Here is a 17068-nt window from a genome sequence, read left to right on the forward strand (position 1 = left end):
GAAGTTAATTATAGAAGAGCATGGTGTTTTCCCTATAGAGGAGAGGAGCCGTATATGAGTGGATCAACGTTATGGTCATTTCTCACACAAATATAAAATTGCAAATGATGTTGAGCGAGTTGCGCAAGGGTGTTAATGTGATATCGTGCATGTATGTACGTAGTACTAATGCAATGCATATTGGAATGCAAACTACAATACAGATGTGACGCACATAACTATAAAAACACAAAGGTATTTGATAAACAATTTTTTTATATCAATACTATTGAATTAAAATGGAAAAATATGCATTTTTTTTTAAATTGAAAGAGTTAAAATTAAGAAAAGGCAAATGAGATGAAACTTACTCCAAATATATTTACAACAGTAATCAGTATATAATGAAGTTAATGATATATATGTGACTTTTAACAAACGGTCGGCATTCTAATGGGAACAAATTGTGCTCCTCTACTTGCTGACATATTCCTTCACTCTCATGAGGCTGACTTTATAGCTGATCTGATCTGAAAGAAAGAATATCGTTTAGCTAAATCAATTAATCTCAGTTTCCGCTATATATATATGAAGTTAATATTTATATCGTCAATTTATGTTTATGCCATACCCGTCAATTTAAACAGAGGCAAAAAAGATTAACAATAATAGAAAAAGTAACCAAGGGAACGAAGATGATTCTAGCGGAAATCAAAAGAACGTAATCCAGGGACAAAAACCAAACACGGAAAACAAACATACACAACAAAGAACACAAAATAACTATAATAATACGTACAAAGAAACAAAAGTAAATGAGCAACTCGGACTACACTCCAAAATTGCGATATTTTAACCGAAATCGTACAAACATATAGACACCTTAAATATTTAAACAAAAACATAAAATATACACAATTTACACATAAATGTAACAATATCAGATTGGCCTATAATTAAAAGAAACCCACATAGAGAGCATTAAAAACCTTTCAAGACAGAGGCTTACTTTATTTTCTTTTTGAACAAATGTTTAACTCTGTTAGAATGAGACATGATACACAGATTTATAAAAGTATATCCTAAAAATCTTTTAAAAAAAATTCGAAAATATCAAATGAAACTTCAGCAAAAGATTGAAAAAAAACATCATTCAAGGAGGTAGACCTAAGGTAAGGGACCCTAACAAATCATTGGTACGTTTGTGTTCGCCATTTTACATCAATCTCAAGTAAGCATCAAAGTAACTTGGACTGATTTAATTGGGTTTCAAAATGAAAGCTGGATAGGCTTTGGTGAAATGGAATATGATACAAACAAATCACTGAATTCATGAGTTATGCCCCTTACCTTAGGTCTCCCGCCTTGAATTTGATTATTTACTTACTATAACACAAATACAAATCAAACAAAACCGAGAATGGAAAATTATAGGAAAAATGACTAAATGTAAACAAAAACAAGCGGCTAAGTTGTAATTCTGCACCTACAGTTAAAACTAACCTTAAGGCTGAGAATAAAACATACATTAGCCTCCTTATTTCTTACATACAAATCCATCTAGTTCAGCTGTGCATATATGATTTAAAAATTTACCACGAGGTCCTACATAGACACAAGCTCTGCTGTTCTTAGGATAACCCCTTCCCCATGGAATATTTTTCGCAACTTTTTCATCAGGCCACAGATAATCTCCAAAGTTCTTATATTCTCTCCGAAGTCCTATCCAAAACCTACCAGACAGTGATGATGTCTGGCTAGTAACAAAATAATGTTCTTCAGTGGAATCAATAGAAATTAAATTTAATAAGTTTCTTTTAAAGCACTCTCTTCTTGCTGCATGCCACGATTCTCTCATATTTTTAAACAACCAATTGCAACCAATTGCCATCGCCGTGTTTGTTTGTCAGATTCATTTTATAAATAAATCCTCGCTGAAGGTAGCAACTGTTGTCATTCCATAAACCACTATCTTTTGAAACTTCAACACAATGCTCAAAGTTATTAAAATTGTTAGGTTTATTTCCATTCCGTTTAGTAAAGCCCGTTTGGCTTCCGTCTGACCACACAAACACGTTTTCTTCTTTTATATCATTCAAACCGATCCAGAGGATTCGTTCAGACTTCACATTTAAATGTTCAAGAATTAAGGTGGCCTTCTTGTTATTACGAATGCTGATTAATTCGGCGTCAACGTTCAAACAGAAGGTTCCCTGTTTTGTAGATTTAATTTCTTACTTTGGGCTTTTAGATTATTGTTCCAGACTCTTTCATTTCTCTCATTGTCACAATTTTTCAAAAATATATTTTTGTAGGCCATGAAACATGCGAAAGCTATTCCAAAAGAAACCAAAACAGCACCAAGCACCCAAATTACACAGAAACGAGTTTGTATGACTTTAGATGTTGGCCCTCAAATGTCTTCATGCCACGAGTTGTATTTCTCTTCTCATCTGTAATTTCATTGTAAATATGTGATTCATATGTTGTGCAAGTGGATATGTACCCATCATCTCCAAACTCATTACGTTTGCTTCTACTATCCATTGTATTCTAATCGTACTTTTTGTACTGTTCCTACAGAAAAATAACCAACAAAATCATTCACCTTTCATAGTTTATTGTAGTTTAATGGTTTTTATATCTAAATACATTGGAATAAGCCCAGTAGTTGTTTTAGAAAAAAAACTAATGATTTCACTGGCGGACCACCAGTACTCCCCCTACATTTGTCGGAAAATTTTGTTTATTTCGCGCAAAAGTTTGGGGGAAAATAGTAAACAATAGCCTAAAATCACCTTTTTCGGGAACTCATTCTTTAAAAATCTCTCGATCCGCCCCTGTGATTTGATATATTTCCTATGGGGACGTTATGAGTAGCCATTTAAACGCCTTATCGTTCAACTTTGGGTATAAAAAGTATATTGCATTGTACATTATTTCATTATTACATGTACTTCCAAAATGTACACAAGGACTGCAATAACGGGAAAACATTCGCATGCACAAGAAGCAATTTTTCCCGGAAATGATTTGCATATAAAAAAATATCAAGTGACAATTTTATATGTATAACATCACTTACCATCAAACTCCTATATTAGCATTTCCTTTCTAAAAGCACTTCAATATAATATTCTTAAATCCAGGACAGCAAAACTACGAACGAGTGGATATGCGACTCTCTATCACCCCTCCTCAGAGTATGGGATAGTACAGTTTTATACTGTTTATTTCGAAAGATTACTGTAAAACAAAGTGACTAGTTACATTATAATGTTTTAAGGGATCGTTTGTATTGTGACAGACATCGGTTTTTATGTGAAGAAGTTAATACTCGAAAAATGTCGTCTTTTATTATCTATTATATATCTATTATATATCATAATTTATCTATTATATATAATAATTTATGTAGGCAAGTTGACAAGGAATACAATTAATTATATAGATTCTTACTTCAAGTCATAGCTCTACAACTCGACTTTCTATTTTACCAGTGCACTCAATACCATAATCAAATCTTATTATAATTTTTTGTAGCCAAACTTAAGAAAATAGTGGAGTGTTAAAAACTTGTTTGAAGTGCTTGATAAATTACATGCCACTGTGGGATCTTTCGAATCTGTTCTGGTTTGATTTTTCAACTTTATACACAACACTCCCATATTATTAAACATATTCACATATCTTATCATTTAACAAATCGGGATATGAATATATTTGTTCGAATTCTTTTAGTTCTTTTTAGGGACGAAGAACATTAAAACTACGTTAACTAGACTTCTTTTGATATGCTTAAAGCACTCGAATTCCTGTTAGACAACATTTTCGTACACTTTCGTGAAACAGTTTAAAGTTATTGGAATTCCCATGGGGACCAATTGTGCACCACTTATTGTGGGTCATTTTCTGTACTGTTAAGAATCACAGTTTATGTCTAGAATAAATAAAGACCTTCCCAAACAACATTTGGTAAATTAAGAACACCTTTAAATATTTGGACGATATTTTGCCGTCTTCCATTCATTTGGGAAGTAAGACGAAGATAACGACATATTAAATAGTTTTAAAAAGGGATATTTTAAAATAGACGAGGCCTCCTTAAGAAGTCGAGGATTTATGGAGTCTGGTCCAGAGGCTTTGTTTATATTCAAAATAGAAAGTACATCTTCGACATCACACTTAGAAATCGATGGTAAAGGAAAACTATTGACCGAACTTTATCATTCATTTCATCTAGGAAAAGACCTGTGATATACATCGACACGTACTCCCCGAACCTTCCTTTGTACAGTACAATCTGTCTCAACCGAAACCCTTTTTAGTTTTAAAATCGATTCTTTTTATACAGGTATTTGATTTATATAGGTGTTTGGTTTATACAGGTGTTTGGTTGATACAGGTATCCGATTTATACAGGTGATCGGTTTATACTGGTGTTCGATTTATACAGGTGTTTTGTTTGTACAGGCGATTAATTTTGACAGTTTTCAGAGAATTTATATACATACTAATATAATGATGAAAATGGATGTTTTTAGTCTGCAGACCACGAACCGCGGTATATTTGGATTTCCTCCGGAAAGGTCATACTTGATGAAGTGATATATTAACAACATATCTACTATCTTTTACTACATTTTGTTGTAAGTGGTGTATATATTGTGTTGTGAATATAATTATCCTTTTCCTAGAATTAGATATGTACCCTTTTGCCATATTATTAATTGAGACTTGAACATTGTTTAATCCTTGAAATTATCAAGATTTTGAAATAAGGACCTTAACATCGTCCTCCTACTCACATTGATTGGAAACTCTCACCGCAAGTTCAAAGTTTCGTTAATTGTATATTGCAAACGATGGATAGGAAGGGAAAAGGCAAATGAAAGATCCATGCAAATGAAAGATCCATGGCCAATTTCATCAAACATTTCATCACAAGAATTGAACACGACGAAAAGAACTATATATCTATCACAAAAACACTTTACAAAGAAAAAAAAAGAAAGAAAAAAAAGCCGTTCAAATCATGTTTTATTTCATCTTCTAGTAAACGTTTCATTTCAAATGTTAATATTATCAATCTCGACTTCAACCATTATGTACAACTTTATAATTAATTATTGCAAAAAGTGAAATGAAAATAATGGTTTTAACTATTTTTTTGTTAGAAAAAAAAATCATGTGTGTGACTAAAATCATTCAAATCATGTTAATAATATGTACATTATGATTTATGTTTACTTGGTCAGCTCATTTTTGGGCGTCATAATTAATAATAAAGCATTTGTTTGTTTTGTAGACATGATAAACAGATTTTTGAAAGTATACCCTAAAAATCTTTAAAAATAACGTATGAAACTGCTATTAATTATCAAATATATGAAAATAAAAATTCAGCAAAAGATTGAAAAACATCATTGAAGATGGTAAACCTATGGTAAGGGACTCTTACAAATCATTGGAACGTTTGTATTCGCCATTTTACATCAAGTTCAAGTAAGCATCAAAGTAATTTGGACTGATTTCAATCTGTTTCAAATGAAAGCTTAAAAGGCTTTGGTGAAACTGAATATAATTCAAACAAATCACTGATTTCAATTGTTATGTCCCTTACACATGGTTTACCTCCTTAAATTTGATTATTTACCTACTGTAACAAAATACAAATCAACCAAACCCGAGAATGGAAAACTATAGGAAAAATGACTAAATATATCAACAACAAAAACAAGCTGGTAAATTGTAATTCTGCACCTTCAGTTAAAACTATCCTTAAGGTTGAGAATAAAACATACATTAGCCTCCTTTTTTCTTACATACAAAACCATCTAGTTTAACTTTGCATTTATGATTCAAAAAATTACCATGATATCCTAAATAGACACAAGCTCTGCTGGTCTTAGGGTAACCCCCTGCCCATGGAATATTTTTTGCAACTTTTCCATCTGGCCACAGATAATCCCCGGAGTTCTTATAATCTCGTCGAAGTCCTATCCAAAACCTACCAGACAGTGATGATGTCTGGCTAGTAACAAAATAATGTTCTTCAGTGGAATCAATAGAAATTAAATTTGAGTTTCTTTCAAAGCACTCGATACTTGCTGCATGCCACGATACTCTCATATTTTTAAACAAGTAGCAGTGGTCGTTGAAGAGCAACCAACTGCCATCACCGCATTTGTTCGTAAGATTCATTTTACAAATAAATCCTCGCTGGAGGTAGCAACTATCGTCATTCCATAAACCACTATCTTTTGAAACTTCAACACAATGCTCAAAGTTATTAAAATTGTTAGGTTCATTTCCATTCCATTTAGTAAAGCTCGTTTGGCTTCCGTCTGACCACACAAACACGTTTTCTTCTTTTATATCATTCAAACCGATCCAGAGGATTCGTTCAGACTTCACATTTAAATGTTCAAGAATTAAGGTGGCCTCCTTGTTATTATGAATGCTGATTAATTCGGCGTCAACGTTCAAACAGAAGGCCCGTGCCTTGATCCACGTTTTCCTGTCCTCGTAAATTTTGTAACAGGAGTTCTCATACCTATACCAATCATCAGGACAAGTCGATCGCATATATAAAGGCGTGCCGTGTTCTGTAGATTTTAATTCCTTACTTTGGGCTTTTAGATTATTGTTCAAGGCTGTTTCATTTCTCTCATTGTCACAATTTTTCAAAAATATATTTTTGTAAGCCATGAAGCATGCGAAAGCCATTCCAAAAGAAACCAAAACAGCACCGAGCACCCAAATTACACAGAAACGAGTGTGTATGACTTTAGATGTTGGCCCTCTTGTCATCTTTTCAAATGATTTCATGCCACGAGTTGTATTTCTCTTCTCATCTGTAATTTCATTGTAAATATGTGATTCATATGTTGTGCAAGTGGATATGTACCCACCATCTTCAAACTCATGACATTTGCTTCTATTATCCATTGTATTCTAATCGTACTTTTTGTACTGTTCCTACAGAAAAATAGCCAGCAAAATCATTCACCTTTCATAGTTTATTGTAGTTAAATGGATGTTATATCTAAATACACTTGAATAAGCCCAGTACTCGTTTTACAAAAAAACTAATGATTTCAGGGCGAACCACCAGTACTCCCCCTCCATTTGTCGGAACATTTTGTTGTTTTTTTTGTGCCTAATTTGGGGGGTGGGAAATAAGTCTGAAACTCTCTTTATTTTCGGGAACCCTCCTATTCAAAATCTCTGGGTCCGCCCCTGTGATTCTATATATTTCCTATAATGACGTTATGGGCAGCCATTTAAACGCATTCTCGTTCAAATGTAGGTACAAAAACTATATTGCATTAAAAAGATCATACATGAACTTCAAAAATATATAGTCTGCAATTCACAATACTGTTAATGGATATACATTAGCATGCACAAAAAAGCGTAAATGATTTTGCCTATCAAAAACTATTTAATGGCAAGTTTATATGTATAACATCACTTACCATCAAACTTATGTATGAATGTTTCCTGTTTAAAAGCACTTCAATATGAATATAATATTCTAGTACATCAGAACTACGAAAGAGTGGATATGTGACTCTTTAAGATATTATCACCCTCCTTCTCAGAGTACAGCTCAATACTGTTTACTCGAAAGTTTAATGTAAAAACAAAGTGACTGTTGCCTTATTGTGTTATTACATATCTTATCAAATGATAATTTTATGAAACGGGATGTGATTCATGTTAGACAACATATTCCTACGCTTTGGTGAAACCATTTATCGTTAAGTTTTTGAAATTCCTAAGGGGACCTTTTTCTGTACTGTTACGAATCACAATGTTTTGGCTAGAATAAATACATATAAATAAAGACCCTTCCAAACATCTTTTGGAAGAAAAAACTAAGAACACATTTAGATATTTGGACGATATTTTTGCTCTAAACAACGATGACTTCAATATCTATACTAAAGATTTATATCCTGTCGAACTGTCTGAATAAAGCAAATATTGATAATATGAATATCAATAAAATGTACGTTTCTTGATCCTAGTATTCATATGGGTAATGGTAAACTAAAATGTACCAAAAAAGGGTTAATTTTTCATTCCCTATTGTCAACTATCCGTTTTTAGATGGTGACGTCCCCTTGTAACTATCATATGGTGTTTACATATCACAATTTGTTCGATTTGCTCGTATTTGTTTGTAACAATGCATCGTATTTTAACGAAAGGAATCTATATATAACCGAAAAAAAAACTTCAAAAATTTGTCAACCGATACAAGAAATTCACTCTCAAGTACAGATGTACTTGTAAAGGATTAATACGCACGGGTATCTCTCGTCCTTTATTTTTCGGTAATATTCTATACAAAGCCTTGAAAGCTCGATACTTACACAACAAATTAACTATTCCATTGAATAGGCATATTTGTGAGGGATATAGTTATGATATTATTGTCAAATCGTTAAGGATAGCATTTTTGGATAGTATTTTATTTTGGTGTTAACACTGATTCGCTTACAGGGTCTTTAGAAATTAAGTAACTATATTTAAAAGCAGTTATTGGTATGAAATGGATTATGTTTCTATTGTAGGTAGGATTTATGATGTACCGTGATTCTTAACCCTACATGGGAAGATTAAGTATTGATTTTACATACGATGGGGACATCATATTTTGTACGTTTAAACTGGTATGGACCTGGCATGTCAGTTAACCGCTAGTAGTCCTTAATTTGTACATTTGTGTAATTTTTACTCACTTTCTTTATTTCTGTTATAACAAGGGACTCTGACCTTTTTGAACTGATTTTTAGATGTGTTTCAGTGTGTAATATTTTGTCCACAGTGACCAGATGTAAAAAGGGAGGATTGTGATCTCGTCAGAGTACTTTTACCCCGCGCATTTTTGCGCCTGTCCCAAGTCAGGAATTTCTGGCCTAACTATGCCTTGTTTCGTTTTCACTTTTATTTCATTTTTATGTTACTAGAGTATATAGGGACAACTCTTTCGCTGTACCTATGTATAATTATGTTTTGGGACCAGCTGCAGCCTGTCCTGTTGTGTGAGGGTTTCCTCGTCGTTCATTGAAGACCAAATGGGTGGCCTTCGGCTGATATTTTCAACCCGGTGGGGATGTTGTCTCTTTGACATATTCACCATACATATTCTCGTTATATTGTTTTCATTAGCATGTTGCTAATTTGCAATTCTATTCTTAATATTTGTCTTTCTGAATCGAACAAAAGCGGACCATTAAAGAAATAAAGAGGTTCGTGCAGCGCAGCATGACACAACCGCAGTGACAAGTGAGGACACAATATTACTTTTTGACACTCTTAAGCATAGAGACTTACAATTCATTATGGAAACATTATAGCACAAAATTTGAAATTTAATCAAACATTTCAAAAAGGACAATTTTTTTTTAAATTGATTTTTAGGGATGTGGTCCATTTGACCCCTTATAACTCAAAAACCGTAAGAGATATCTAAAATCTGATTGCCAAAATACAGGCGAGGATTTTCACAAGGAATTCCAATAAAAAATTGAACCAATTTTAAACAAAAGTTGGGGGGCTGTCCCTTTGATCCATTATAACTCGTAAGAGATAATATCTGGAATCTGATTTAAAAAAGGCAGGCAGACATTGTCATAAGAAATATCCAATGCAAAAATATTTCGAAATCGGACCAAAAATAAAAAAAAAAAAACATTTGTATTCTTTAATTCCAAAAATAATTATAGATAATCTTACCCTGAGAATGTTTTAAAGAATTCCAACATAACATCTGAACCATAAAAATCTATCAATTCTAATAATAACACCTATTTTCTCCCTAATGCTCTAATGGCCCCTTATTTCAAAAAGAGATAGGCAACCCCCCCCCCCAAAAAAAAAAAAAAAAAAAACCAAAAAACTGAAGGTCCCATTCACCATGCTAGTTGAAAAAATGCGTTTTAATTTCAAAAGGATTGTATCAGTTTTACTCAAGTTTTCGTAAATAAACTAAAGTTAACAGACGCCAACAACGACGAAGACGACGACAGGCTGATACAACATTGCGGTGTTGTTAAACGTCGCTGTTTCATGCATATTAATCAATTGTTATTTGATAAGAAAACATTCTCTAAATTTTAATCGATGTTCACCACTTCTTGACTAGTGTGAGAAACATATTTCACGTCCCTAAAGAGTAATCAAGGGAACCAAGGTTATAGCGGTAATCAAAAGAATGTAATCCAGGGACAAAGACCAAACATGGAAAACAGACATACACAACAAAGAACATAAAGTAACTAAACTCATACATATAAAGTAACAAAAGCAAATGAGCAACTCAGACTCCACTAAAACTGGGAACCTGGACCAGATGCACCGGTAGGGTAAGGGTCCTCTGCTTATTTAGAAACACCCACCGAGTTGCTCATAAAAAGTCAAGTCTGGGGTAGGAAAACTATGACACATTGAACAAATTAGTTTTCATGGCGCAGATGGATACACCATAACGATCCACGAGTTCAAAATGACGACCATAAAGCTTCTGTAGTGATGAATTCAATCTTGTAGCAACATAACCATGTTCCAGATCAGATATGGGTTTTGGATTTCGTCGCTAAAGTCTACGACATTTTCAACAAAATGGAAAACAGAATACCTAGAAAGTTAAAGTTCATCTGGAAAGCTAAATACAAATGTATCATCTTTAGATTAACTACCCACATTTAAAATTTCAAAAGGCTATTTCGAAAGACACTTGCACAATTTGTTACATCAGGGACAACCTCAAGGTCAAAGTTCAAGTCAAATGCCACCAATCCTAATATTTAACACATCATCTTGAGGTTGATCCTAACCAGATGCCAAATAATGGAAAAATGTGATTATTATCGAGTTTGACACAAATAATATTGCAGGCATCATCTGTAATACAAAATCTTATACGGCCGCTATTACGGATTTTATGAAAACATGACTTTGTTACAGAAGATGCTTGTTGGCCCATGATGAGCGTTTTGTAAAAACAAATGCCTAGATTTTTTACACAAGAGACATCAGTTATTACTGTTCCATCATATGAAAACTGGAAATTACTGAACTTATTGCTTTGGTGAAAAGCCGATTGTCGTTGTCCGATAGCACTGATACAATGGAAAGGCACTGGATTATGTCTGTTAAATATTATTGTAACCATCAGAGTGCATTTCATAGGAGAATTCTAAAAGATCGAAAAGGATTGTATGATCTATTGTGTCAAAAGCTAAGTCGAGTATAAGCAAGACTATTCTTGTCTAATTTATAATCCACTCGCAATATCGTTGTGGACTTTCAAGAGAGCGGTTTTCATGGAACGATATGCCGATTGTGCATGATAATGAAGACAATAAAAACTAATGTGATTTTCCAATTGTAGAGAGACGACTTTTCCGAGAATTTTTTATATAAATGGTAAATTCGATACTGGTTGATAATTCTTGAGCCCTTTTTTGTCTAGATGAGTTTTTCAAAAGTGGCCTCACTGCTGCTCGTTTGAATGGTACTTGTACCATCGTTTCGGATAAGTACTGTTTATATTTGTTGTTATAGGTGGTAACAAACAGTCTAAGCATTGTTTAGGAGTTTAGTCGGTAACGAATCGAGTTCACTTGACTTTTATGGAGACACTTAATGCCATTTGAAACTATGTCAATAGGAGACATTCAAATTAGTATTGATATATACTTTACGGTAAGACAATTCCCTACGTTATTTCGGAGGTTTTGATATTTCTAGAGATGCGAACACTGCTAAATGATTTATGTCTGTATGTTATGTCCGAAACAAATAGATTTGAAACTGCATATACACTTTGAATGCCGAGTTCATTAAATACCTGCACTTCACTTGAAGTTTTGAGTTTTGATACATTTTGTACTTATTACAAAACAAAATTTGTTCCTCATATCTTTAATTATCTGAATTTGAAATATTCATTTTAAAACTTGATTGCCGAGCATATGCCGAAGAAAGATAACTTCTCAAGAACCACAACTTCCTGAGTTAAGTGTTTTCTTTTTTTTTTATATTTTGATTACATGTATTTAGATTTAATCTCTGTAGTTTTATATTGATGGTTTGGTGAATCATTGTACTTATATGGTTTGTGGTTGACAAAACTGTTTGCGTGACTGTCACTGCTCTCCCCTTTAAAGTAGTTTTGTCGAAATAGATATTTTTCTTGGAACTTGAAGATAAAAATATCCGTATTGAAAGTATATCGTACTTTCACATCCACATTGCCATATACATTGTATCTTTAAAGAAGATCAAAGGTTTGAAAATTGATAAAAGAGAACACAATTCTAGACCAACCACCAGACAGGAAAAAAACATAACACAATGCAGGGACCACGACCTGACAAAAAACACACAAAACAAAAAACATGAAATAAGAGCGTGTTATCTTAGTAATCTTAAGAAAAAATGCGTGACATGCAGGAGCTGAATAGATGTTCGAAACTTTCATTTCATCTATGGCAACATCCCTTCAGCACCTGCGTATGGAGTATTCATATCACAACATCACGCTAGAACTCTAACAAATAGGCTTCTGGAACAGGGTTATGTTGATACAACATTGAAGTCATCACTACAGAAGTTTTATGGTCGTCATCATGAACTCGTGGATCGTTATGGTGTATCCATCTGCACCATGAAAACTGATTTATTCAACCGTTCATAGTTTTCCTTTCCTCGTTTGTCTACCCTGAACTTGACTTTTTGTAAGCAACTCGGCGGGTGTTTCTAGGAAAGCAGAGGACGCTTACCCTACAGGTGCACCTGGTCCATGCTCCCAGTTTTTAGTGGAGTCCGAGATGCTCATTTACTTTTGTTACTTGTATGATTTTAGTTACTTTGTGTTCTTTGTTGTATATGTCTGTTTTCCATTTCTGGTCTTTGTCCCTGGATTGCATTCTTTTGATTACCGCTATAACCTTGGTTCCCTTGATTACTCTTTGAAACAGATGAAGGAAAGTTTTTGATATGAAACTTAATGCCATTGCTTCTTAGGTCATGATTTTTTCTCTTTCAATCGATCTCTTAAAGAAGGACAATATGTGAGGTAGACCAGAGTTATATCAAATCCTTTGGGGTAGATACAATGAATAAAATCCCCGAAACTAGGAATGTTTAAAGTCAATATATCATCTATATAGTGGAAACAGGGATGAAAGAATCTGGCTGAACAATGTTCCTTCTTTTGGATAAGATCAACAATTAAGTCAGTCTCATAAGAGTAAAGGAATAGGTAGCGAGTAGCGGAGCACAATTTGTTCCAATTGAAATGCCGATCATCTAATAGAAAACACGTCCACCACATTTGACAAATATTTTATAGATAAAAATTTCAGTAGTTTGATATCTTTTCCGTTAAATCGGTATATTTGGAAGATGATACGGAATAGTTTTTACGAAGTACGAAGAATCTCCGCCAACTACGGGACTTCCATTTGACTTTTAGGAGGCTAGCTAGGTCATGGTTTAACATGAAATAAAAAAAGCCAGACCCAGTTTTTCCATTGAAAAAAAGACAGAACCGACCGAAAAGAAAAAAAAACAATGATATTTTATTTTTCATAGGCTTTAATGCTTCTTTTACAAAGATCAGTGTGTTATGGAACTTGATGTACATCTCACTATTAATTTTTATTAATTTACTAGACCTGAAGTGTAGTATTACCTCAGAAGGGTGGATTCCGATACTTCATTGATAAGGTGTGCCGCTTGGACTTATTAATCTCACCCTATTCATATATATTCTTTTTGATAAAAATATAGACCTTTTCATTTATTTTGTGAGAAAAAAGAGACCTTATCACATAAATATAATGAATGTTCCCTCGATCACGATACACTAAGACGTGTGATAACAATATTCATCATACATTTATTCTAAAACTGCAAAGTCAATGTAAACTTTATTCCCCACCTATATTCACATATTTGCAAGCTGGAAAATGGTACCTATATTCAGCTGCATATCTCCATTACTAATTGGGAAATTGTCCTTCAGCAGGAGATATGGTCAGTATTTTGCCCAATGAAATACTGAGCAGCCCAGTTGTATACTTCAATTGTAAACACACTTATAAATGTCATAATTTGATTTAACACATCCATATATAACACCTTTTTGTTAAAATTCAAACGTCTGTATCCTTTAATTATTCCTCTTTAACTTACGTTTATTTAATAAGCCTTATGTTTTGTTAAAATAGTTGTGTAGCCGTTTGAACTGCATAAAACTTTGGTAATTTGGAACAGATTGTAGTGTTCTAAAGCTATAGGAGGAATTATAAACTGCTATTTCAACACGAAGCTACTCAGTGCTATTCCATTTCAACGAGGCTTTCTTGTTACAGAAAAGTTATTTTGAAGTGTAGCGAAAATGGGCGAGAAGTTCCGATTGCCACTTGTTGAAGGAGGAATTACTCATTTAAGTATGTATGGTGGGATCTAGTTATAGGCCCAATTCAAATTTTACATGGTTTTCGAACAGTTATCCTAGTTTCATTCTAATCATGACCTAATCAAATAAAACAAAATGCACTTTTTTAAGGTATTTTTCTGGGGTATTTTCAAGTATAATAAGTGTTTCTATAATCTAATATAATATTTTTTTTCAAAGATGTTATAGTGTCGTTAATGGGTGGCGAAATTTGAATCTTTAACATGGGGTCATGACGTTATACAAGGACCAAAGAAACTCAGGAATGAATGGTGCAATATCCCTGCTAATTTCGTGGTACTTTTTTTCACATTAAAATGTTGGTCGTATGTTTGCGTGATTTTTTTCCCGTTTCAGTTTTAATAAAACAAGATAAATTTATCTAGAGACAAGGATTTAAGTACCATTCCGGGTAAGAATTAGGCAATGGGTGGCACATTATATTTCTGAATTTGGTCTTTTTTGCCGAAAATATGTTCAATACATCTAAGAGCCATCAGCTAAGAAGCGAAAACCAAAAAAAAAAAAGGAGTACATTTATCTACTATGAACTTAATTTAATTAAGTGATGGTGATTTTGTTTTCTATCCTAAATTACTTTTTTTTCATTTACGTTTTAAATCTATCCATCGGTTGTTTGAATGCAAGGGACGGATGTGATGGAAAATCCATATAGAAAATAAGTTCATATGACTATCGTATAGTTTCCAGATCGTGAATATTTACTGACGAACTATATCTCAGACAGTTTTCATAAAAATAGTTCTAACTCAATTAAAATTATTGTTATGAAACATAAAAAGTCATATTAATATTGTCAACTTTTTCGTGTGTTCATAATATACAAGGAAATTTGTTTGTGACAGATAAGTCCTTGACGATTTTCGCAGACGGAGGAAACCAGTCTTCAAACCTTCTGATTAAAATCAAACTTTCTTATTGTTTGTTTTAAAATAAATATCATCACACCTATTTTAAAAAACGATCATTCATCAATTGATAAAAGCTATGTTGAACCTGCATAACATACTCTTGAATTAGGGTATGAGGAAATGCGTTTCAAAACATCTCTTACTCAATTACATTTTTAGATATCAGTCCTTGGTTGAAAATACTCAATTTCTTCTTAAATTTTGAGTACTGATTGTTTTTTTTTTGTTTGTTTTTTTGTAAATTGTTCTTTGTGCTGATGTGACCGCTGATTAACCGATTATGACACAATAACTTGCAAATGCTATTTTAATCACCTGTTTTATATTCACGCCGTAATAGGAGAGGGAGGTTTAGTGAGCTGTAAAACCTAGATTTAACTCACCATTTCGATTGAAATGCACATAAAAAGTCATTACCATTGCAGTACCAGCTGTGGAGGTGGTGTAATATCTGTTTCGCCTTATTTTGAACTTAGATTGATTATGGATTACTTGATTAGTGTTCGGTAATTTTTTTATTACCTTTATTTGCAAGAAAAGATAATCATTTCCCTATACATTGAAACCTATCTAAAAGGAATTAAGAATAACATGAAACTTGTTGAAACCAAACCAAGAATTACCCGAAACTTCTTCTAAACCGAACAATTTTAAACTTATCTTCAAATGTCTGACCCGGAATTATATCAGATTTTATTATCGTATTTACCAAAATTCGCATTATTACAAATTTCAAAATACTTAAAACACTGATGCTTAATTGATTGTGCCCAAACCATACCAAATTTATAGTCCAAAAGGGGTTGAGTTGGCGACATTTCGCTGTATATTTATTGAAGGATTATGATATTACTTCTGTAATGTTCATGTTCGTCGTAAAAATATAGATTAAACAATTGATATCAATATAGATTAAACAATTGATATCAACTTGTAAGCTGAATTAATCAGTGAAAAATCTAAAAGAAAAAGGTAAAAGTCAGCTCAATGCTTTTCTGGCGAAAAACCATTACACAGAAAGCAAATATATTGTGCCCCACTTAACGATTGAATGATATGTAGGAATCACCTTATCCATTCGTCCGGCTGTCCAAATTTTGTTGCAATTGTCTCCGCTTTCAATGAACATATATATTTCAAATGTGGTATGTTATATGTGGTATGTGGTATGTGCTATGTGCTATATGCAGATGTGTCATATGTTATAAGCAATTAAGATTACTGTATATTGATGTACGGGTGCGTGAATGGTGTGCGTGCAACGTCATGTTCTCAACAGGTCCTCAGTGGGCCATAATGTTCCTTTTCTTGTGTTTAAGAATCGCCTTTTGTTAAAGTCACTTGCTACTTTTCATACAACAAACAGCTGTATAAAGATGATAATAATAATGACAATAATAAAGAAAGTGAACAAATGAGATTAGTTTTCTTTACTCCTGTTTTTTTTTTTATTTTAGTCGTCTGCCTGGACATCTATTGTGCATGTTTTTGATGTCTATTTTTGGGTGTGCCGACTGTTCCTGATCATTATGTTAAACTTATTGATGGCTCTTCATTACAACGGTGTAAAATGCACTGATGCGATTTTGAATTTGATATATTGTGCTATGGGACTTGTCCTTTTAATTTTAATGTTTTTTATCAGTTATCCCTTGCCTTTAGATTTCCCCATAAT

General features: G+C 33.1%; 2 protein-coding genes across 3 annotated transcripts; both read right to left on the minus strand.

Moving 5' to 3' along the window:
- Positions 1–237: 237 nt before the first annotated feature.
- Positions 238–1844, minus strand: LOC148610564 (macrophage mannose receptor 1-like). Of its 2 annotated transcripts, none has more exons than XR_015924699.1 (2): positions 1483–1844; positions 238–509 (listed from the first exon to the last, which is right to left on the minus strand). XR_015924699.1 is itself a non-coding variant. In XM_088595711.1 (2 exons), exons 1-2 carry the CDS (start codon positions 1835–1837, stop codon positions 454–456), a joined length of 318 nt encoding a protein of 105 aa, XP_088451837.1. In that variant the 5' UTR covers positions 1838–1844; the 3' UTR covers positions 238–453. The 2 variants fall into 2 exon arrangements, 1 of the variants encoding a protein (XP_088451837.1); XM_088595711.1 differs by having other exon boundaries at positions 1576–1844.
- Positions 1845–2057: 213 nt separating this feature from the next.
- LOC148610565 (C-type mannose receptor 2-like) lies at positions 2058–7704 on the minus strand. Its single transcript, XM_088595710.1, has 4 exons — positions 7461–7704; positions 5853–6960; positions 3065–3225; positions 2058–2556 (listed from the first exon to the last, which is right to left on the minus strand). The coding sequence occupies exons 2-3, from the start codon at positions 6928–6930 to the stop codon at positions 3119–3121; spliced, it is 1185 nt and encodes a 394-aa protein (XP_088451836.1). The 5' UTR covers positions 6931–6960; positions 7461–7704; the 3' UTR covers positions 2058–2556; positions 3065–3118.
- Between the last annotated feature and the right edge of the window lie 9364 nt (positions 7705–17068).

This window comes from Perna viridis, chromosome 8 (genome assembly GCF_037379345.1).
Source record: "Perna viridis isolate PV_CMFRI_1.1 ecotype Kerala chromosome 8, ASM3737934v1, whole genome shotgun sequence".
Taxonomy (NCBI): Eukaryota; Metazoa; Mollusca; class Bivalvia; order Mytilida; family Mytilidae; genus Perna; species Perna viridis.